The sequence below is a fragment of the Cnephaeus nilssonii genome (genome assembly GCF_951640355.1).
Source record: "Cnephaeus nilssonii genome assembly, chromosome: 5".
NCBI lineage: Eukaryota > Metazoa > Chordata > Mammalia > Chiroptera > Vespertilionidae > Cnephaeus > Cnephaeus nilssonii.
The window spans coordinates 35383575-35407763 of NC_137076.1; the positions used below are offsets into that span (position 1 = coordinate 35383575).

General features: G+C 51.9%; 1 protein-coding gene across 1 annotated transcript in view; it reads right to left on the reverse strand.

Annotated features, from left to right (window-relative positions):
* Positions 1-528: 528 nt before the first annotated feature.
* Positions 529-24189, reverse strand: part of XKR6 (XK related 6) — a 222928-nt gene continuing 199267 nt past the window's right edge. Inside the window, exons 2-3 of the mRNA XM_079771127.1 lie at positions 22249-22445; positions 529-1961 (exon numbers count right to left, since the gene is read on the reverse strand). Of these exons, the coding sequence (XP_079627253.1) occupies positions 997-1961; positions 22249-22445 (1162 nt within the window). The 3' untranslated portion in view covers positions 529-996. The remainder of the gene's footprint in view (positions 1962-22248; positions 22446-24189) is intronic.

Below are 24189 nucleotides of genomic sequence, written 5' to 3' on the forward strand. Positions count from 1 at the left end.
TTTCTTTGATTAAATAGATGGAAATCTTTAATTTGCTTTAGAATTTCCTGTTCTCATTGAATTACTGGGGTGGTTTGTTTGTTTGTTTGTTTGTTTGTTTGTTTTATTCTATTTTGCTTTTCACCAGGAAACAAATGTAATCTGAACTAGGTGAATGCTAAATGGCACAAGGTCAGCCTTCAAGGAGCTTTCCCAGCCATTTGAGTTCCAAATGGCCATTTGGATCCTAGAAGGCGCTGTTAAGTTGGGGACAGGGACGGGAGAGCAAGGAGTGAATCGGAACAGAGATTGGGGTGTCTATGCCTTTGCTTTTGGTGAATTTGTTTTCTTCAATACAAATAGTCAGATAGGAAGAATGATTGCTTTGTGTTTTATTTGTTGGTTGGTTTTCATTTTGTTTCTAGATTTGTTTCACTTGATTGTTTAATTTCCCCTCTCTTGGTGCCAAAACCACCAGAGAGTTTTTGCATGAGAAAAACGTGACAGTACTTAATGAAACTCAGCACCTAAGGGCATAAGGCAGTTGAAGGTTTGTTTGTTTGTTTGTTTGTTTGTGTTTGTTTTATTTTGTTTTGTTTTGTTTTGTTCTTTCAATCAGCACCAATCCCATAAATGATCTACACTTGGTGTAAGGTATAAAACATTTTTTTTTCTTTTAGAGTGGAGACAGCTCCTCCTTCTCCACCCTATGAACAATAGTGTGGGATTTTCAATACTGTTTTTTATGTGTAAAAAACAAAAGAAAGGTCTTCTTTTTGTTTTTACTTACAAAACATAGAGAATATCTTTGTATACATACAGCGACTGGAAAGAAAGCTTATCTGAAGGGGTTGTGACGTATTATTTTCTTTTTTTTGTAGCAGTGGTGGTGGAGGTGGTGATGGTGGTGGTGGTTGTGATTTTGTGAATTGGGAGAAGGGAGGGTTATATTTCTTGCGAGCGGTGTTAACCGCAAACCAACTTAAGGTCCCCTTCTCAACTTGGGTCAAGACGCTCTTAGAGTGAAGACTCATACTGTAGCAATTCATAAAGGAGCGGTCCATCTCGATACCGAATGCCTACCGCGGTGGGGGTGACATACTGCAGAATGTTAATAGTCCTTCTCAACCTCCTGTCTACAAAATGAGCATCCCAAGCTGGGTATCTCTTCCTTGGCATGTCAATCTTAATGAGGGGCCCTTCTGGGTGGTAAGGACGCCCCGACGGGGTGGAGGGCCCCATGGGTCTCACTTGGAAAACGGGCAAGCAAGTGTCAGCCGTGAGATCCTCCTGTTGTTCCGTTACGGCTCTGGTAGGCGTGACCTGGGTCCCCCGGTACCCAGGGGTCTGAGGCGCCATGGGCTCAACATCGGGGGGCAAAGGGATGCCCCAGAGCAGCTCGGCACAACAGGAGCTGGCAAAGATCTTAGCTCGTGGCCCCATGGGATGCAGCACACCATAATATAAGAGCATCAATGCGATCCCAGCCACAAAGCTAATAAAGACACAACACAGTGCTGGCACCGCATAGGAGTCAGTGGTCTCCGGGTTTCTGTAAAAATACCAAAGGAACGTCAAGGCAGCATTCTCAGTCAAGACTATCGTGTAATATGCAAACATTCGATATCGAGTCCGCCCTTCCTTGACGTTAAACCAGCAGAAAATGTACACAATCCCTACCACCATGTTGAAGAGGATCTCCTCCCACTTGGACATGCAGAAGTCTGTTCCGCCATGGATGATCCAGAAGGCCATGGCGCACCAGTGAACCACCACGAAGATCCCGAAGTAGAGCTGGAAGATGGAAGCAAAGAGGGCAAAAGAAATAACTCTGGATGAGATGGTGAAGAGGCGCCAGAAGAGGTGGATGAGGGCCCCTCTGTAGCTCATACTCTTCTTGTCGTCCCTGGAGTCCCGCAGCAGCTTGTGATAGGAGGCTAGCACCCAAGCCAGGGACATCAGGGAAGTCACAGAGGAGACACCTGCCGGAAAGACACAAACCCACACAGTCAAAACCTTGGATGTCAACTGCAGGGCACAGCAGGGCTGCCAGCTGAGGAGACGCCCACACACACCGAGATCTAAAGGAGGAGGGAGAAAGAAACACAAAATCAGGAACCGAACTTGGAGGTCACAGCTGCTCCCTAAGCTGACAGCTTTTGAAAATCTAGTTTTAGTTTCCACAACCCAGCCCAGAACTCCGGGAGATTCACTGCTCAAGAGGGAAGCTGAGGCTGACGTGCTTTGCCAAGGGACTTGAGAACTGGGGCCACTGTGGTGCCTCATTGTATCTGCTGTGATGGGACCACATGTGTTCTATTTTAAGGAATTCTGAGTTCACGGGGATCCTTGTGGCACACAGATGTGTGGCAGGGGATGGTGTCCTTGTCACCAGGAGCCTATGCTCTCAGAGAAATTCACAGAGGGGAGCACCTGTTGTGAAGGCTGACAGCTTACTCTCTGCCCCTAGATCCACACCCTTCTCCTGCGGGAGGGCACCGGAGTCACTCTTTTGCCTTTTCATCAGCTCACTCAGGCCTCAAGGAGCCCTTCACTGACCCTTCCTCCACTTAGCTTCTCCCTCCCTCATCCGCTCCCTACGGACACCCTGATCAAGGACTCTGGGGTAGTCTGTCTGTTTCACTGGCTGCCTTTCTCACTCATTCTTCTCTCTCTTGGCCTCCCCGCGACCCTTGTTGCTTTCTCCAACAAACCACTGCTGCACGTTCTCTGAGATCTTAAGAGGCCCCATCCTGACCCAGCAGCGGGATAACTCATGGTATGAGGATGCCTTTCCCCCACCAGCTTGGTTTCCAAGGCTCTGCCTGTCATTCCCTGCATTTCTCCTCAACAGGCAAGTGAATGTGTATGATCTCAAGTGATACTGGAATCACCAAGAGCAATTTTATTTATAACACTGCTCATTTGATATGAGTAACTAACTCAAACTACACACAATAAATAGCTAATAGAGTTTCTCCAGACCCACCCAGGAGCAAGCAATCGTTGGTCAGATATAATCATACAATCTCCTCTCAAGCAAGATACCCCATCACCCCCTGACTCCCGCATGTGTTATCTTCACTCAGCCATCTAGCATCTCTTCTGCTTTTCCTTTCTCCCAACATTTCAAAACTAAATGCAGCCAAACTCAACTGAGGTCCTGAATAGTGTTCCACAGACAACATCTCCTTACCACATTCCCCACCCTCGCACCAGAGCACAATTCCCCACAACATTCTTCCAAGCTGAAATCAATGTCCCCTAGTCATTTTCTCTCGTAAGCTCAAAAGTCAGATCTAGGAGCCCATTCATCAAGAGACTAAGTAAACTGCCCCAGAGCACCAGGCTTCTGTTCATCTTTCCCAGGTCCCTGCCCATGTCTCCATTCATCTCCAAACCTCAATGAAGAATCAAAGTCCTCTGTCATTTTACACCCTCCCTGCACTGACCCATATCACACAGCCCTCCCCTTCCAACATTTCAAGGAGATACTCTGGTTTGCAGTGCAGAACAGGACAGGGTGAAAACAAAAACCAGTATGTTACTATAACCATAGAAAAATCCTGGATGGTTAAGTTCTCCATAGAAGCCAATCTTGGAAATGCCTAATAATTTTCCTCTCAGTTTTCTGGAAAGTTCTGAACAGGGTACTTACATGTCCTGCTTTGCCCTTTGTACACACAGGGCATTTCCACAGCATCTGGTGAGGGCATGCGTGCTCTGAGACCATGTCACAGTGGTTACGCTAACCTTTCAGCCTCCACTGTTCATGTTGTCTGTTGAGTTGGGGCAGAGAGGGAAATAGGTCCCCTTAGGAGTAACATGACTTGGGCTGTAGGTTTCTGGAGGGCAAGGATGTGCAATCATCTTGACAGTCTATACTAGGCTTATTACCAACACTGGAGCATCCTCGGAGAGCCCCTTTTAAATGCCTCTGTGATGTCACCCCTCTCTTTGTGAACTCATTTCTTAATGTGAATAATGACATGTCTCAGGGGTACTACCGACCCTTAGTAATCAGAGGGAAATTCTACCAAAGCTGAATGGGAAGATGGCCATCTACGAGCCAAGGAGAGAGGCCTCAGGAGAAACCAACCCTGCCAACACCTTGATCTTGGACTTCTAGCCTTTAGAACAGTGAGAAAATAAATATCTGGTGTTTTAGCCACCCAGCCTGTGGTATTTTGTTACAGCAGCCCTGGCAAACTAATACAGTGCTCTAGTCCTATTTTTTTTTTTTTTTAGATGAGGAAACAAGATGATTTTCAAAAATTATACAGCTGTCAAGAAGTTGAATCAGGATTCAAATTCAGAGTCTGACTCCAGTGGCCTTGAAAGTTACCACTGTATTAAAGGGCCCTGCAGACATTCCTTGGAAGGGGCTGGGTGAGGGGAGAGGAAAGAAAGTATGGGCACACTGGGTGCAGAGGGTTTGAATCTTTGCCAAGAGTGGACAAGAAGTACAGTACCCATGGCTATCTGATAGAAGCCCTTGCTTATGGAACTAAAAACCAAATTTGAATTATATTCTACTTTCTTCATGGGGAGTAACATTCAAGCCACAAAGAAAGAGGTGATGCCAACAGAATTAACTGAGATCACTTTCCCTCTGTTAAGTGATTAATCTTCCAAGGCCTGCAGTGTATTCCACTACAGAGGGAGGAAGTGTGGGGTTTTCCCTGTCTGCAGTGGCTCACTTGAAAGCTTTCTGTCTTGCCTGAGGTCAACCCAGAAGTCAATGTGTTATCCTGGCCAAGACCCAAGTTCCCGGGAACCCGCTGTGGAAGCGGCCCGGTGGCCCCGTGGCCCCGTGGCCCCAGTGAAATTCTTGGATGGGCCTGGGAGCATTTATGATTTGCTTCCAGCTACAGCTTGATCACTTTCTGCATTCTGAAGATCAGGCTGGAAATTGTTAAACACTTCACGTTTGGCTGTGACAAGTTCTGGCCAGTGACCTTCACGGCTGGCTCGCTTTCCCTGGTGCAGGCCAGGAGGTGGGGCTTGCAGCTGGCCCACTGAGCTGGCTGAGTCCAGCCTAGCCAGCTAGGAGTCACTACACTGGAGCCTCCTGGGGGGCCACTCCCCTGAGAAAGGCTTGGGAGAGGGACCTTCCGGCTCTGATCACCGAACCTAGGATCTAAGGTTTCCAGGAATGGAATGGCCACACCTATAGCCAACAGAACAGAGCAGAAGTGGCCACACCCTGCAGTTGCATATCCCTTACCGAAGAGGGGTAGCCATCAGGGAAGGCCCAATTTGATGGTGACATTACAATATCCAAGGGTCACTGTCAGTTGAACTGTTGCCAATTGGGAAACAAAGCAAAAAAGTATGAGTATGGCTGTCCCATCATGTGAAAATCACAGAGACAGGTTATCTGATAAAGGATGGGACTCTAAAATCAGAGGGTAGGGACAGATTATGTGGAAGACCCGGAGGCTATGATGCAGTGGGAGGGATCAGGGACGGCAGGAGTGCCCAGCCTTCAGGATGACAAAGGGAGCTGAGGTTTGGGAAGTAGAAGGCAGGGCCATGGCTCAGAATGGGTCAGGGCTGCACTGAGGGGCCAGCGTATGGGATCCCTAAAACACCACCAGAAAGGGGACTGGGAAAAGAAACCAGAATGCTAGCGCATCTCAGAGGGATACCAGAGCATGTGATGTGAGGAGTGCTCTGAGAAGCCACGGGAGTACCCACAGATGACTACGAGACTGCTTCTGAGTGAAAGTGGACAGGGTCCCTGGCAGGACTCTGTTTTGTAGAATGGGATGTGCCCACCTACATCTGTCATCAGCTGCCCTCTCTACCCTCTGCCACAAAGTGCTCAGTCCCACCGCTAAATCACATGTTGGGAAAACACTTAAGGAAGAGGGATTGGATAGACGCTAAGCACAGGAAGGGCAGGGGTAGGAAGAGCCAGCTGTGCAGGGACCCACAGCTCCTTCTCCCTTGCTCCTTCCCATCACATAGTCAAGTTCCTCCCATCTTACTAAGAGTCGCTCCCCGGACCTTGCATCCTCTCCCAATGCAACCCCACCTCTCTTTGTCTCTTCTCCTCCAACCTTCTCAAAGGTGATCTCCTTGCTCCCTTCACTCTCCTACCTCCCCTTTAGTCCTGACCCTCCAAGCCCTTGGAGAGTTCTCATTGAAGTGGTCAACCAAGTCCCAAGTGCAGCATTAAGAGGATTGGTTCAGTGCACTCCTGACTCTGTGTGACATTTGGCATTTGGACCCTGCTCTGTCCTTCTTCACACTTGACCATTAGCTACCCCCCAGTATGGCATCCTTCCCCTGCTGGGCTATTATCCCCATTTTCACAGATGCGGAAACTGAACTTGGATGTGGCCACAGCTATGTTCTGACATTGCATGCTCACCTAATTTGTAGGGTGTTGGACCCCACTGGGTTGGTCCCCTAGAGATTCCCCAAACCAAGAAACATGGCTATTTGTCTACCTGCAGGTCAAGGTCAGCATGTCCCTGTTTCAACCCTCGCCTCTTCCCTCCCTACCATTGAAGCTAACATTTTGGGGAAACTCTACCATCTGCTTTTCAAATTCCCATTGTGTATTTCCCCACACTGAGTTCCTTTAATTTGGGCAGTTCTTCCCTTTCCACCTGTCAACTTCCCCCTATCTTGCTACATTTTTTTAAAAAGCCCAGTCTCTTCTTGGAAATGCTCCCAGAAAAAAGATAACACAGCTGTGTGCATGGCTCTTTAAACAACACCGTCTGTCTCCTGTCCTCACCTCCACCCAGGCACACAGCAAGAGGCGATGGCATAAAGGTACTTTACTAAGCAGGCAACCAGGGGGAAAGAAACAGGCCTCATGGATACCATCTATGAGCCAGGATCAAAGACTCAAGTAACTTGGCCAAGGTTACATAGGCAGTAAGCAAGAATGCCGATACTGCAACCTGGGATTACCTCACTCCCCAGACAGGATCAGTGTGCGGAGGCTGGCTCTTCCTGGCTTTTAAGGTCCAGTTGTTAAATTTGCAGGAATTTTGTGGGCTGTTTGATGTCATGTTGGAGCCTTAAAATAAGCGTGGTGGCCGTATTTATACCAAACAAATTGGCAAGTGCTACAAAAGCAGGATTCCCCCAATTGTGCTAAGAGCCAGTTGTTAAACATTTACCAGCACAGACCAACTCTCCTTTCTGAGAAGCTTGGTGGGCATCATTGCAAATTAGAAGAGCCGCATAAGGTTCTCCTTCATGCCAACATTGTACTTCTGGGCAAACCAATGCTGTGTGTTAGAATCATAGTCTGTAAGTCTAAGTAACAGCAACAAAGAAAACAATCTCTGTAAAACTTTCACTGAAAATATGCTCACAGTAACTAAGTTCTAAGGCAAGGATTTTCAACCAGTGTGCTGTGGCACCTGGGTGCTCCACAAGAATTTTTTAAACACGCAGTACCTGACTATTTAATCAGGGGCACTGACCTCCTTTCCCTTAGATTGTCAAATGAAAAAAAAAAAAAGACAACAGCCAACACAACAATAGCCATCCAATGAGAATGAATCAAAATTACACCTATTTGTTTTGTCAGATCGGCAAAAAAGGTATTTTTTGGTGTGCTGCAAAATGTTAGTAATTAGTTTGTGTGCCATGAGATGAAAAAGTTGGAAAATCGCTGTTCAAAATTGTTTTTATTTTTTTTTAGTATAGTCTTTTCTAAGTACTGACATACCCATTTTCATCACAATTTTGTATTTGCATAGGATGTGATCCCCACATGACTCTGGAGGGACTGGCTACCCCTCCCAGGGTTCACAAATTGCTAGAAATAGCCAGCCACTGGTGCCTTTCCCCTGCAGACAAATCCATCCGGAGCCCGCACCCCAACAGCCTCCTTGATTGGGTTCTGACCCTCCCAGGCCACCAGCCTCCTTCTCAGGTCACCCAGGGCAGGTACCAGACAGCCCAGTGCCTTTGGGCCCCAGAGCCTCTCAAACTATTTGGACTAGCCCATCCTACACCTGCTTCCACTGCCCTGCCCATTCCTTCCCGCGGAAACCACAATAAAGACTCGTGCTCCCATTTCTTCCTCCCTCCCTCTGCCTCCTGATGGACCCTGGTGCTTCCCTACGTGGTGGACAATAGGAAGGTACGCAGCTTCAAGGTCAAACACCGGCACTTAAAGGACCCAGCAGGAAGAAAGCTAAATTCAGCCCCTGCGTCACTTCTCTCTTCTCTCTAAGATGCTGTCAGAGCTATCAAAATGCCATCTTCACTGCGGGCTGGGTAAAGGCACACTTCAGAGATCCTAGAACAAATGTCAGCCACTCAGCTGGCATGGCACGAGCCTCATGGATGCTTGGTCCTGGCTGGCCTGGAACACACCAACAAGGCTGTTTTCCATCCCTGGAACGTTCCAATAAACCCAGTCTCATGTTACAGCAAATGGCTGACTGAGTTCAATGCCCTGATGTTCCCAGATTGACTGCATTTTAACAGAGGCTGTGAGATTCCCTGGAAAGGACTTGGGCTCTGGTACGAACAGACCTGCCTTAGCTTATTGTTTGTGAACCGTGGATAAATGTGGATTTGGAGGATTTGATGAACTATGAGTGTAAAGCATAAAGGCACATCTTTGAAACATACACATATTATACTACATATAAAATAGACAAATACATATAGAGAGAAAGAATATGTATAGTGTACATACACATATTGGATACACACACACACACACACACACACACACACACACACACACACGATCATGCGCTGCTTAACAATAGGGGTGCATTCTGAGAAAGAGGATCTTGTCATTGTGTGAAAATCACAGAGTGCACTTACACAAACCTACATGGTCTAGCCCAGTGGTCGGCAAACAGCGGCTCACGAACCACATGCGGCTCTTTGGCCCCTTGAGTGTGGCTCTTCCACAAAATACCACAGCCTGGGCGAGTCTATTTTGAAGAAGTGGTGTTAGAAGAAGTTTAAGTTTAAAAAATTTGGCTCTCAAAAGAAATTTCAATCGTTGTACTGTTGATATTTGACTCTGTTGACTAATGAGTTTGCCGACCACTGGTCTAGCCCACTACACACCTAGGCTTATGGTAGAGACTGTTGCTCCTAGGCTACAAACCTGTACAGCATGTTACTGTACAAAACAACAAGACATGAGAAATCAAGCCCAAGAGAAAATGATGCAATCAAGAGACGCGGGAGACACAGGATGTATGAGGCTGCTGCTGGTGTAACATGCCATATGGTTTTACAGCAAACCTTTTTTATAAGTAGAAAGAGAACACTCTAAAATAATAAAAAGTATTGTGCAGTAAACACATAAGCCAGTAACATAGCCATTTATTATCATTATCAATATATGTCCTGTACACAACCGTATGTGCTACTTTTATATGACTGGAAGCGCAATGGGTTTGCTTACACCAGGATCGCCACAAACACAGGAGTTATGCTGCAGTGTTATGATAGCTAGGATGTCACAAGGTGGTAGCCATTTTCAGGTCCATTATAATGTTACTAGAGGCCCGATGCATGAAATTCATGCACGGGGGATGGGGGTATGTGTGTGTCCCTCACCCCAGCCTCTCCAATCTGGGATCCCTCTCAAAATCCAGGACTGCTGGCTCCCAACCGCTCACCTGCCTGCCTGCCTGATTGCTCCTAACTGCTTTTGCCTTCCAGCCTGTTCACACCCTAACTTCTCCCCTGCCAGCCTGATCGACGGCTAACTGCTCCCCTGTCGGCCCGATTGCCCCTAACTGCCCTCCCCTGCTGGCCTGGTCACCCCTAACTGCTCTCCTCTGCAGGCCTGGTCACCCCTAACTGCCCTCCCCTGCCAGCCTGGTCACCCCCAACTGCCCTCCCCTGCAGGCCTGGTTGTCCCCAACTGCCCTCCCCTGCAGGCCTGGCTCCCCCCAACTGCCCTCACCTGCCAGCCTGGTCACCCCTAACTGCCCTCCCCTGCAGGCCTGGTCCCTCCCAACTGCCCTCCCCTACTGGCCATCTTGTGGCGGCCATCTTGTGTCTACATGGGGGCAGCCATATTGTGTGTTGGAGTGATGATCAATTTGCATATTACTCTTTTATTAGATAGGATTGGACCACCGTCTTATATGTGGACTGTCTATTGACCAAAACATCATGATATGGTGCATGACTATAATATTTATACACAGTATTCTCTAGTTCCAGAGATATGGCTAATGTTATACTGGTATTCTCTGTCCCTCCTCCGGGCCACTATACGATACTATATTATATATGTACTTACATATATAGGGTATCCCAAAAAATGTATACACACACTTGGAGTAATTATAAAGGCATTATATTAAAATACATTTCATTTTCGAAATGGAGCTATCAGCTGTTAAAATGTATATACATTTTTGGGGGGACACCCTGTATGTATATACATACATATAATATGTGTATATATATATATACTCACACTCTCTATATAATATATATAAGTCAATTATATTTGAATTGGTATTACTTATTGTTTACTAAAATGTTGGCCCCGGAGGGCAGGGGCCCTGCCTGCCCTGTCCATCCCTGTGCCCTCAGAGGCTGGTTCAGAGCCTGACGCACAGCAGGTGCTCAATGCAGACGCATTTGATTTGTGTAATGCTTTATCACTGACCATCAGACTTAGACAGAATATTTTATTTCAACAAAAGCCTAGCCTAAACGATTCCCTCATGAAATCGTGCACTCCCCTGAGGGGAGCAGGCCTATGGCGGAGGCCAGGAGAGCTCCCAGCTCCACGCCACCTGCAGGCCCCTGTGAGCTGCTAGTAAGTTTGTAAGTAGGAAGAGGAGGCACCTGCTGGGAGTCTAAGATTCTGCAAATGGAGTGGACTGAGATCAGGCCTCTCAAGGCAAAGAGCAAAGGCCACTGTAGCCCCCTTTTCCTGTCCCCTGACCTGTCAGAAATGTGACAGGGGAGGGGCGGGCTGCAGGCTTTGTGTGGGAGGCGACTCAGAAAGTTATAGTCATTTAGAAGCTGAGAACATCTTTTTAAAGGGCTTGAGTCAGGCTTGTCCTGTCCCCCATGGTGTGAGAGATGATACGGCCATCAAAACCCTTGAAATTCTCCCAGCCGCACGGTTTTGGGTTGCTTTACCTGGAGCCACTGAGTCCCTGAGGGTGATAGCCCTGGGTTAACCAGAACCATCATCCTCAGGGTGGGTGGTGTGGCCTCGCTGCCTCTACTCACAGCGCAGCGGTGCCAGCTGTGCTCTGGACAGGGCGGCACCACTGTTCAGCAACGTGGCAGCTCAGGTGAGCAGCCTGGGGGAAGGAGGCAGGACTGCTGAGCAGGTGAGGTTGGCACGGACCCGTGTGGGGGCTGACTTGGAAGTGGTCCTTGCCCCCTTAGCCTGAATTCTGAGGGCTGGGTGGCCCTGGATGAGAAAAGCCCACCAGGTAAAATGACTTCACCAAACCAGATCCTCACTGAGGATGCTGGGCAACGTGTGCCTTCGACAGTTGAGAGTGAAATGCGAGCCACCACAACCGCGTGTCTCTTTGTGCCAAGGACAAATGCATTTCCCTTACTCTTCACAAAATGCTTCTGAGGCAGGAGTGACCAGCTGTGCTTACAGCTGAGAGGACCTGAGGCTCTAAGAGGTGAAGGGCCTTGTCTGAGCGCAGTGGATGCAGCAACCAAGTGCCGAGTGAGCGGGGTGTGAGGCCAGGCGGGCCACACCTGGAGCTGTCCACACTGCAGCACAGGCGGCAGCACCTTCTCTTCCAGGCGACAGTCTCAAGAGAGTAACCCAGGGGCCCAGCAGGGAAGGATTCGCCGTGCCTGGTTATTCCTGGTGAAAGGTGAGCGGTGAAGGACCTGTTGGGGCCCCAGCAGTGGCCGAAGTGGTGATGGGCCCCACGCTGGGCAGATTTTACAGCTGAACTCCAGGGCCTGGCAGCGGGGGGCACGTGGGGTCTGGATGTGTAAGGCAGCCTGGAAATAATACAGGACTCAGCTCTCCTCGGGTCAGCGTCAGACCCAGTCTTTACCTCCGGCTTCAGGGGTGTGGACACCACACCCCCAGAACTCCAACCGAGCACCTCCAATTGGGTCCGGAAGTGATTGGGCCCAGAAGTAATTGGGTCCTTGGGCATATGTTTCATGTGGTGAAAAGTTGAGGTTCAGAAAGGGTGGCTCACCCATGGTCACCCGGAAGTGGAACAGCTTACAGGGCCTCATTCCCCCGGCGTCCTTCTCGGGTTCGCTTCTCTCCCACCTCTCCCCAAACCCAGAGATGGGTGACGTGAGAAGACATCATTTGAATTGTATTATTATATTTGAATATAATAATATTTGAACCACTGTCTTATATGTGGACTGTCTATTTGTGAGCCATGCGGCCTTTCTTTCCTTCTTTCTAAGACCATTTCATTGCAGTTTTTCCTGGAGCTCAAAGTTCCCATGAGGCTTAGAGTTCGTGGTTGTCTCTGACATGAACGTCCAACCTAATAATTAAAGATCGCTGCTGCCCGGATTCCACTGAGATTTCCCCACTTTTCCCTCAGGGTCATTGTTTGCCTGAAAGGGGCTTCGGGAGTCCCTCCTGCCCTCACTCACCTATCCAGGCCCAGAGAAGATGGGATTCGAGAGGTTTGCCCAGCATCCCTCCCCACCCTCTAGCACAGCAGACTGGGACCCAGCGCTCCGACAGCCACCAGCTCCCTGTGTGGGAACGTAGGGGCGGAGCTCACAGGAGAGCAGTTCTGCAGGATGAGGTGTCTTCATGGGGCAATGAAGGTGTTCTCAGATGGACTGCGGTGATGGTACAACTGTGTGAACATCCTAAAAGCCACTGAATTGTATACCCTACATGGGTGAATTGTACAGTATGAAAATTGTTTCTCAATAAAGCTGTTTAAATATTTAAAAAAAAGAAGAAGAAGAAGAAGAAAGAAGAAGAAGAAGAAGAAGAAGAAGAAGAAGAAGAAGAAGAAGAAGAAGAAGAAGAAGAAGAAGAAGAAGAAGAAGAAGAAGAAGGAGGAGGAGGAGGAAGTGGAGGAGGAGGAGGAGGAAGAGGAGGAGGGAAGGAGGAAGGAGGAGGAGGAGTAGGAAGGGGAGGAGGAGGAGAAGGAAGAGGAAGAGGAGGAAGGAGGAGGAGGAAGAAGAGGAGGAGGAGAGTGGCTTTGCTGGCAAGACCCCCGGGCGGGCGGGGCTGAGCTATAGAAGCGCCCAGGGACACTCAGCTCAGCCTCCCTGCTGCTCCTCAAACACTGAGAAACTCCTAGCTCAGGCCTTGCCTTGGCTGTTCCCTCTTCCAGGCACACTCTCCTCCAGAAATCTGTGGGGCTGGCTCCCTCCCATCTTCACATCTTTGCTCAGGGGTCACCTCTGGGAAACCATCCCTGGCCTTCCTGCTGAAAGCCGGGCACAGCTCTGCACCCTCCCACCCCTCTTCCCAGCCTCATTGTCCCCTGAGTGCTGGTCATTTTCTACAACAGGTGCCCCCAATTTCCCAAAGCTGGCATTGCACCCCTTTGCCTTTATGAAAGACGTATATTAGTACCTGCTCCAGCTAACTGGAAGAAATAGGAAGAGGACTTTCATTTTTACACCAAAAAAAAAAGGGTGAAAAGCAAAACCGGCGTTCAGTGTTGGATTTGCCCAGCCGTGGTGAGGCAGTGTGCACCCAGGCAGCGAGAGCGGCCCCGCCAAGCTTCTTCCCGGGAACACACTCAGCCTCTCGGCCTCTCAGCATCCAGCCCACAGCTCTGAACGGTGTCTGTGAGCACCTGTGCTGTAGCTCAATTTGTGTTGTGCATCCGTTAGCAGGATGGGCCCTAAGGGATCAGAAAAGCTTAACAGAGCTCGAAAGGGTGTTATACTTAGTGCAGAACTGGATGGAATTAAGGGTTTCAGTGGTGGCGAAGACAGTGTGTGTGTGTGTGTGTGTGTGTGTGTGTGTGTGTGTGTGTGTGTGTGTGTTGAACTTGCCCGCCATTCGTACTATTTGCACGCAGAGGGGAAGGATCTTGAAAGCTGCCACGGTTACTATTGGTTCCGCTGGTGGCAAAGCGGCCTCTTTGAGTGCGCACCCAGCAATGCGTGCGATGGCAGGTGTCGCCTGAGTGGGTCTACAGTGTGGTGCTCTGCTACCTGGGAATGCTCGAAACTTTCCCATAGATATGAGTGGTAATGGCTTCTCCACTTTACGCCATTTCGGCTTATGAACATCTTATAGAAACATGGGACTTTGGGGTAGCAGGGGAAACCTGTATATAAAATAAAACATTTGTTTTGTTCATGGCCAGTCTCTCCCAGCCAGAAATGCAAGCTCCCTGAGGGCAGGGTTTTCTATCTGTTCTGTTTATTGCGATATCCACCCCTGGCTTCTAGAATTGTGCTGGGCACATGACAGGTGCTTCATAAATAGTTACTGAATAAACAAAGAAATGGCCCCATTACGGTTTCTGCGCAGGCTCTGGCCTTGCAGATCTCAGCGCCTCCCCCAGACGTTGTGTTGTCAGCCCGTGCAGGCGCAGGAAGCCTGCCTCAACGTCCCTCTTTGTTCCAGCATTTTACGCACAAACATTTCCAGGTGAACAATTGCTGTTTCTTCTGCATTAACTGTCATGAAATCGATTTAGTTCGTCCTTCGCATCATTTTTTTTCTGCAGCTCTAAGGACTCTCCCTTGTATAAGTACATACTAGGGTTTCTTTTGCACTTAAACACTTGTTAAGAGGGCAGATCTCATGTTAAGTGTTCTTACCACAGTTTAAAAGAAAAAGAATCCTCCTTCTGTTTTTCTCTTACCAGTTGTTAGGGGCAACCTCCGATGAAAGGCCCCAGAATTACAAGCAGATTCAGGCTTGATTGACGTCATGAAGGGCTTTATTTAGGTCTCTGTTTAAAATCCTTGCAAAATTCTGCTTAAACATGTAAGGTTTGACTGTCGTGTTCAACGAGAAGCCACTGGTAGCAGGAGCAGGGCTGTGAGCGGGAGCCTGCTGCAGAGGGCCCCGTGTGCACACCCAAGCAGATGTCTGACCGGAGGGCACAAGGGCTGTCTCCTCGAAGGAAGAGGAACACAGAGCTGGAGAGAGGCCATCCCTGATGGGGAGATGGCAGAGGCCAGGCCTAGTCTGTGAGCTGGCCGGAGGAGGCAGGCGTGTCTTTGTGCGTATCTCATCAGTTCAGTTTTGGGTAAAGATGCAAGACAGCCAGGAGAAGTGGGTGAATGGGGGATTGCCCATTTGCCCATCCTGTGCTTCATTTATCTGTTCCCCGCCAAGACACAGGAGTGTGCTGAGCAGTTTGGAAGCTGAGATCCAAGGCTGGGAGATCTTTGTACCGATTTGGTCTGAAACCCCACGTAGGTCTCCAAGGTGGGCAACCCCAGCTCAGCAGGGGCCAGGTTGGGAGAAGGGCTCTGCTCCCCTAGGGTCCCATCAAGCCGTGGCCGACCCTGGGAAGGGATGGGGACAGGCACAGAAACGCCCGGTTCGTCTAGACAAGTTGATGCATCACCTGAGGTCGTTGGAAGCCGTGGCTTGGTCATTTCAATAACACAGCTTACTTCTGGGTCAGGAGGAAACCGTGGGGAATCCATGGCTCTCGTGTAGAGCACAGATCCGTCACCTTCAGGCCACACAAACAGATCACCATCGCTTTCTGGGCGGCAGCTCCACCTCATTGTAACCCAAATCCTAAATGATCAACGGTCCCAGACTTTAGGGTGACAGCTCATGTCCACAGGGGAAAGACACAGCATTTTTCACATAAGAAGGAAAAAAGCTCCCAGGAGGAGAGATGGGGAAGTCTTCCTTTGGGGGAGGAGGGAAGGGCGGTGTAACTGAGCCAACAGCGAGGACGCAGCCCCTGGCCTGCCCTGCACCCGAGGGCTAGAACCAATGCCTGTGTCCTTAGCCAGGGTGGCTGTGGCTGAGTCTGCGCACAGGGACACCCGAGCAGGGGACTAAAGTGGGCAGAGGCTTCCTATGGGATTCGAGGCCTTTCATCCTCAAGGGGGGCCGGGGCGGGGGGAGGAGTGCTTGAGGGCTGGCGGCCGAAGAGAAAGACACACACCTTCTGCTTAATGGGAGCTGAGAAGCGAAGGCACTCAGTCAGGGCTTTGCCAGAAAAAGCAGCTGCGGTCCGAGTCACCGGAAAGGCTTTTGATGTGAAAGGAGCTCGCAACCGAAGTTAAGAAGGAAAACGACCGGGGCGGTTAACGCCCAAGAGACAGAAAGCCAGAGCCCTAATTGAATCTTAGCGCCCAGCGCTTGTTTAAAAGAAGGCCGGTCTTTAAAGGCAGGGCTCAACACGTTCTCACACTTCTTAGTAAAGATGCTCGTTCTTCGTGACATTGGATCTAGACATCCGTGGTTATTGATGGTCAGGTATGTGGGGGGGAGGGGGGGCTGTGGGGGTAACCTGGGCAGGGCTTGGCGTTTGAACCACATCCTGTAGATGCTGTGCTACCGCCCCAGCTGCAGGCACAGTGCGGCAGAAAGAGGAGCCTTTTTGGAGCTTTCCTTGCTGTGTGACTTGGAACAGCTCACTTGCTTCTCTGTGCTTCAGCTTCCCAGATGTTAAACGAGGAGGGTGGGCCAGATGGCCTCCCCGACCTCTTCAGTTCTAAAGATTCTGTAGGTCCAAATCCCTTTGCAAACTGAAGTCGGAGGGTAAAGCTTTCGGATACCAACCTAAGGGTGCCTTTCTAGGCGTCCTCTCTCAGCAGCTGCCCCAGCCCGCTCTGGCGGCACCTGTAAGGGGTCACACTGTGGAGCGCCACTATTAGAACAAGTCAGGTCTGCTCTCGTCCTCTCTGAGAACCCCTTGCCCTTGGGAGAAGCACGTGCCCCACGCGTGTCCCCGAGCAGTGCTGATCTGCACCGGGCCAGCTGGCTCCCCACTGGGACCAGAGGTGACTCTACTTTCAAGCCCAGCCCTAGCACCTGTGGGGGTCTCGAGCTTTGGATCCCACCCAGGGACTTCCAGTCTTGCCCCCCAGCTGATAAGAGGGTGAGGGGCACGCACGGCTGAGAGAATATCTGGGGATGCCTGGGGCTTTCTCGGAGCATTTCCAGAGAGACCTAAGGAGACTGAGGGGTGGGAGCCACCCTGGAAATGTGGGCCACTGGGTTTTAATCCCAAATCCCTCACTCACTGTGTAGGCCATCCACTGTGTCCGGCCAAGCTCTCTTAGACTCCAAGGTCAAGGATAGAGACTGTTCCCCAGGAAAGGCCAGTCGAAGGCCTGTGAGCTCCTGTGTGTCTTTCTCACTAAGAGGTGTTCTGGGAAGCTGGTCTCAGGCCCATTCCCTCACCTCCTGGTCCGATGGAGCTGTGCCTGATAGTAAGACAGCAAGGCTTCCTCATGAGCGCTGAGCAGAGTGGCTCCCACAGGTGCTCCCGAGACAGAACATTTGCAAAAAGCCAAGCCCTGGGCAGATTCCAGAAGCACCATCTGCTGTACTAACCAGTATAATTGTCTCGGGGGTACACTACACATGCACACATGTGCACATGCACACACGTGTGTACACTGAAGATGACAGATCCGTAACGCATGTCAACTTCTGCTTCCTCCCTGCATCAGTGACCCGTTCCTGCAGAATCCACACAAGTCTGTCTCTTTGAGACTCAGCCACAGCCATCCTTGCTAAGGACACAGGCATTGGAGCTGGCTGCCTGGGTCAAGATCCAGCCCTGTCAATTATAAGCCTGTGGCTGTCTCTTAACCTCTCTGGACCTCAGTTTCATCATCTATAAAATGGGAATAATTAGAGCATCTACTCATAGGGTTGCTATGGGACTTTACTGGGTTAATCCATGTCAACTTCTTAAACTAGTCTCTAGAACACAGTCTTAACTAACATTACTAGTATCATCGTCATCATCATCGTCATCATCACCACTGTTTCCACACTCAGAGCCATACACTCTATGCTCCAGGCACCTAGAGCCACCCACTCCCTGCCCACTCCATGCTCTCCCAGGCCTCTGTCCCTTGGCACTTGGGGTCCCACTGCCAGGAGAGCCCCTCAACCTTCTCTTTCAGGAGAGCTCCCATTCACCCATCAGAACCCAGACCACATGTTACCTCCTCCATCACACCCCCAGGAACGGTTACTCACTCCTCTGTACATACAGTCATCAAAAAATTTAAAATGTGCTGCACCAGACCATAAACTCCTGAAGGGAACGTGTCTTTGCAAACCCGTTCCCAACACAGCACCAGGCCCCTGGCAGGTGCCTGACAAATGGTGGTACTGTGATGCCTGGGGAAGGTGGTCACCGGAGCCCATAAGTAGGGCAACTCCTCAGTGGGGGCTTAACCACCAAAAGGCAGAATCGGGTGCTAGGTAGGTGCAGCAAGTGCCCCCCACCCACCCTAATGTTCATGTTTAAGCATCAGAAAACCCCAAAGTAAGGTAAGGTGACAGAGCTATTAACCCTTGATTTGTGCTCCTGCCGGTTCCCCCTCCTCCATCTCAACACAGTTAGAACCCCCCGCGTGCACACTTCTCTCACTGCCGACACCAGCCCCGGTACGTCTTGGTGACTCACTCCTCAGGGCACCAATCAAATCGGCACATTCAGCATCATTTCCCAGAAACGCTCAACCCCATCATCTCATGCCTGGACCTCCTCCCAGAGCAGCAGCCACTAAGCTGGTCCTCCCAGCTCAGCTCCGGCTCTGCCCCCTGCACAGCAGGAAAGGGAATCTTCTTGAAAAGCAAATCTGATTGTATAGCTTTCCTTGGTAAGCCTTCCCACTGCGCTTGGTTTAAACCCAAGCTCCTTGCAGGGCCCAGCCCGCCCAGCCTGGCCGGGCTCCTGCCTGCCTCTCTGCCCTCCCCTGCCTCTCTCCTCCCTCCCCCCTCCCCACTGCCCACCTCCAGCCACGCTGGGTCCCTACACTTTTTAGAACAAGCCAGGCTTTTTCTACCTCAGGACCTTTGGGTGTGCTGTTCCCTTTGCCTGGAAGGCTGTTTCTTCTTCTCTTCCTAGAGCTGGCTCCTTCTCATTGACACACAGCCCGGATGCCAGGTGTCTGGAGAGGCTTTCCCTGAGCCCCACCCTGTGCCCTTGGGTCTCAGCATCATGTTTGCTTGCTCCAAAGCAGTTGCCACGTGTCCTCTGTCTAACGGTTTTCGTCCTGTCTCCCCTGAGCTGGGAGATGCGTGAGGGCATGGACCACGCCTGCCACGCTCTGTGTTGCCCGCGGCACGCTGAGGGCGCCTGGTTTACTAGGAATGCGTCTTTGTTGAGTGACAGACTGTGTAAGTACCCAGAATACGCCAGGCAAGGTCCTGGAGAGCAAATGTGCAGCTCACGAGGCCTCCACAACGCTTCCCAACGTCGTTACTATGCCCGCTTCACGCATGAAGGCACCCAGGTGGGAGGTTAACTTGCCCCGTGTCCTAAGTCGGTAAATGGCGAAGGTGGACTCCGCCTGCGCCTCCGCCTGACTGCCCGCAGTTCCGGACTGCCTTCCAAGGCCGGTTCTAGCCCAGAACAGAGCTGCCAGCAGACGCGAGACTCATACTAGTGTAAATGGGGCATCTGTATATGTTTTATCTTTAGTCCCAGACATCAGATTTCAGGAAGACCCCGCTGAAATGCCCAAATGACTCTAGCATAATATTTGTATGGGTCATTATCGTGATCATTATTATCGTATTTTTCACGTGAGTCTGATTTATGGGAAAACTGGACACAAATCCACGTTGCAGGCTTGACCACTGCACTGTTAACCCAGCGATGAGTGAAGACGAGAAGGTGGAGAGATGGCAAACGTCCGAGAGGCTAGCATTGGACAAGACCGATGGAAAACCCACTGCTAAGGTGATAGTGATCTTCCTAACCATCTACTAGCATGAGCGGCACAAGGTGGACAGGTGTCCCCAAAGGCCAGCCAAAGCAAGGCCGGTCCACACGGGTCCCCCCGGGAAAGCCTGCAGTCCGGTTCACACAGTATCTACAGTCTAAGCTCTGCCGCCACCGACAGCACAACAGCCAGAGGTCGCACGAGGCACTGACACTTGTCACGTCATCAAATGCTCACAACAGCCCTCTGTGCAGGTGCTAACATCACCCTCACTTCAGAAACGACCACATTAAGGAGCAGAAAGGCCGCCCCTCCCCAGAGCCCAGCAGCGATCGGGCGGCGGGGCGGGAGCTGGCCGCCCGTCCAGGTCCAGTGCGCCGTGCGCGCTGAGCTCCCAGGAGTCTGAGCTGGTAGATTCCTTCCGTGTCGCCATTGGGTCCCTCCCAAGTTCACAACGTTCTCTCCGCTCCTCCAATTTCTAACGCTTGAACTGATTTTCTCTAAAGCACGTACATGCCATGCAGCCTCTTATGGGGAAAGCGAGGGAAGGCACCTGTTATCATAACGAAATGGCGCGGTGATGACAGACGGCTAGAAGTTATGGACAAGCAAAACGCCAAGCCCCTCGCCGTCCGTGCAGGCTCCTTCCTTCCCATCAACCCTGCTTACGCCACAGACCCCATCCCTGTTTGGGGATTTACAACCAACAGCAAAGTCTGCCACTGACCTTTGTTTAGCCAGCAGTTCCCAAATGCATTGAACCACGAAAGCCTATTTCGGGAAATACCTATCCCATACACCAAACGAACGTGGGCTAATGCTCACCCGACCTCTGAGCTGCAGGGGCGCGTGGGGGGAAGGGCCAGGGAGCTTCCCCAGAGCCCGAGACCCTGACACTCGAGCCCCTCGCCCTGGCCCCTGCTGGGGGCACACTCCCAAGCAGCCCCTTGGCCCCACTGGGCTCCCAGGTCAAGAGGAAGCAACATCTGCTGCCCCTTGAGCTTCCCCTCCAGGGACTTCAGGTGAACATGCTCAGAGGGATGGCCCGCAGGTGGGGAGGGGGACCTCCCTAGGACCTGTCCAGCCGCTCCTGCCAGGCCTGGAAGTGACAAGCACACCCCTGAGGTTCCTGTGGAGTCTGAGAGTTTCAAAGTGACCCACGGGCATCACATCACTGCATCCCCTAAGCATCCGGGGTGACCGTCACCTCCCCTTATTCTGAAGCGGAAAGGAGGCCTCGGAAAGGTGAAGGGCCATCTCCAAAGTCACCGCAGGGCCCACGTGGTGACCAGGACCCCGCTCTGGGACCAATGCCCTGTTGGGAGCTCACCCCTGCGTCACCCTGGCGCCTGTCCTGTCTATGTGTGGTGCTGGGATGTGATCAAACATTGGAAGGACATCTTGGCTGCCTGGGCCGTGGGGTAGGGGAGGGAGATTTGAAACTGAAACAGCAAAGGGCAGTTTGGATTGGGGGGAACGGGGGGGGGGAGGGGAGGGAGTCTCAGACCGAAACAGGGTTGGAAAAAGGAGGACCCGGATGGGAAAGAAAGGGGTCCACCCCAGCCCCCAGCAAATGTGCCCCCTGGAGCATGTCGCCCTGGCCTGGGGAGCTGAGGGCGGTGGGTGTGGAGGCTTCCTGAGCAGGAAGGACGCCTGCCCCAGGCACTCATGCTGTCACCAGGGCCCACGAGGGCTCCCTCAAGCCGGAAAAGCAAGGCCGGTCTGTCCATCGAGACTCTGCCTTGTCTGGGGAAGCCTAACCTCACCAGGCCTCGGACTTCCTGCTGCCGCAGAGACCAGTGCCGTCCAGGCTGGGCGCTGGGGGCTTCCGGGGCTCCTGGGAGACCACCTGGGGCCACAGGGGCCGGGACCGGGGAGAAGGCCAGGGGCGGAGTGTGCCGGGCTCCGACCCCCATCTAACTAGAACAGAGCGACCTGAGCCTGTTTTATGCACGGGGCTTCTACGTGAGCTTTGATTTGAAGCAAGAGCCACAGCTTCACAATGTCTGAAACCGCTGCCTGCGGTGGTTCAGTCTTTCTGTCACGTGCTGTCTCTGGGCAGCTCCCCATCCTGCACACGTGGGAACACTCAGCTCAGGCCAGCACCCAAGGAACGGCCCAAGGATACCAGGGCCCGAGCTCTGCTGCTCCAGGGACATTAGAGGCCCTGGCTCTGCTCTACTCATTAGGACCAAGTGGCGTGGGCAGTGGGCAGTGGGCAGTGGGCAGTGGGCAGTGGGCAGGCTTGCCCAAAGGTGTTCCAGAAAGGTCTGTGCCACTCATGCACTCAGTGTGGGCCGGGTCAGCATCCCATGGGGGCCTGTGCATCCCAGGGACTCAGGGATCAGAATGGGCGACACCCACAGAGTCTGCGGGGCACTGAGTGTATAGGAAACAGCCACCAGGGGGTCCCCAGAAAGGATGGGGGCCTGTCCCAGCCCGCGGTTCCGGCTCTGGGGGTGGGGCACTCACAGGGCAGCGTCTCAGCGCTGTTCTTCTGGATCATTATGCAGAGCTGTAGCACCAGTTGGGGGGCGCTCTCCAGGAAGGTCTCCAGGAGGCGCAACATGTTGACGTCTGCATATTCATACATCATAGCCCAGTAGAAGCGTCGCTGGTGTTCCTTCTGCCGTTGGCTCTGGATCCCCAGGTACATGGTGCGGATATACCTGCCGAGAGAGATGAACAGAACAGAGAGCGTGGGTGGGGGCGGGGTTCTGGAAGGGCCATGCTGCCCCCCAAAACCAGAGCTGGCAATGCTGGTGTCTCTCCTTCGCTCTGAGGTTTTCCGGACACTTGACCCGGCTCTAGGGGTCTTCTGAGCCCACCGACACGGACGTGGACACGGTGCTAAGGCTTTGGGTGGCATCTGTGGAGCTGCTACTCAGTACCATGGTGGGGCACAGGCCACAGGCAGGTGTAATCCCCACACAGCACAGCTAGGGAACCACCAGGGACCCACAGTCGGCGGGTGGAGCAACTGGGAGCCGGCCCCAGGCCATTGGACAGCAAAGCCCATGTGCCCTCCACGCTAGGGAGACCCTGAGGCTGTGTGCAGGTGTGGCCAGGACGCAGGCAGCAAACACACTGACCCCTCCATCGGAGAGGACACGGGGCAAAGGATGCAGGTTCAAAGCCCAACTCGGTTGTTTGCTAATGGGACCTTGGACTAATCACTCCAACTCTGTGTCTGGCTATTCTTCTGTAACATGGGGAAAGAGTCGAACTTGGGGGTGGTTAAGGAGATAAGCATGGTGGGCGCACATCCTGGGTCCTGTAAGAAAACTCTCTGCCTCCCTTTTACCCGAACCTTCGGGAGCTGTCTCCAGGCCACAATCACGGGAGGATCCAAGGTACTACATCAGCCAGGAAAATGCAAGTTCAGAAAGCATGGTTTTGTGGCCCAATCGGGATCAAGATCACAAACCACAAACCAGGGCCCACAGCCAATCGGATGGAGCCACACATGCGTCCCTGACCATCCCAGGGAATGTAAGCATTGGGTCTGCTACAGGGCAGAGCCTGAATCGTAGAGGCTGAGAGCACGGTTGACGCCTGGCATCGCCCCCACGGCCTGAGCATTGTCAGGTGCCCACCTGGGGCCGTGGGCTGTCCCTTCTCTCCGTCCCGTCATCTCCACGGGTCTGGTCCCCACCACTCCCCCTCCTGCCTGCATCGAAGTGAAGTCCTCCCTGTGTCCCAGAACCACCAACTCTGGCCCCAGAAACATCGCTCTTCACACAGCAGCCAAGGTGCTCCTTGCGAATTGTAAATGCAATCGTGTCAGCCCCTGTCATGCTTAGAATCAAACCCCGCCTCCTCCCTTCGCTCACGGGACCCTGCCTGCCCCTCCAGCCTCACCCCTCATTCTCTATCCCACCTTTCCAAGGAGCGCATGAGCCTGTCTGTCCACGCCCTGTCCCCAGTGCCTACAGATACAGAAGGAAGACTGAGGAGTCCTGGTGGGATGACTCCGTCACAGTACGGTGGAGGCACACATGCTCACATGTGCAGCAAACTTACGCGAGGGATCCTAATGCTGGTGGCCGAGAGGGGCTGTGTATTTCCCTCAGAGCAGTGGGAGATGGTGCTGTTCAAGAACCCTGCGTCATGTTACCGAAGCCCATGATTTAGAGGCAAAGACGCACGACCATACGTTGGTAAAATAATTTAAAACTGCGAGGTGATGCTCCTCTCCACTTGTAATCGGTGGTCTTCCCTCCAGAGCTAATCATGGACTGGACCCCACGATGATCCAGTGCCCCAGGATCCCCTAGGATGCGCTTCGGAACACAAAGCAGCCCTCCGAACTGTTGCCTGTGGCCTAAAACCAGCATGCAGGCAATGCGCGCCCACCCAACACCCGATGGGCAGGCTGTCTCTCCGGACTCCTAGGAGCCTTCGGGCGCAGCA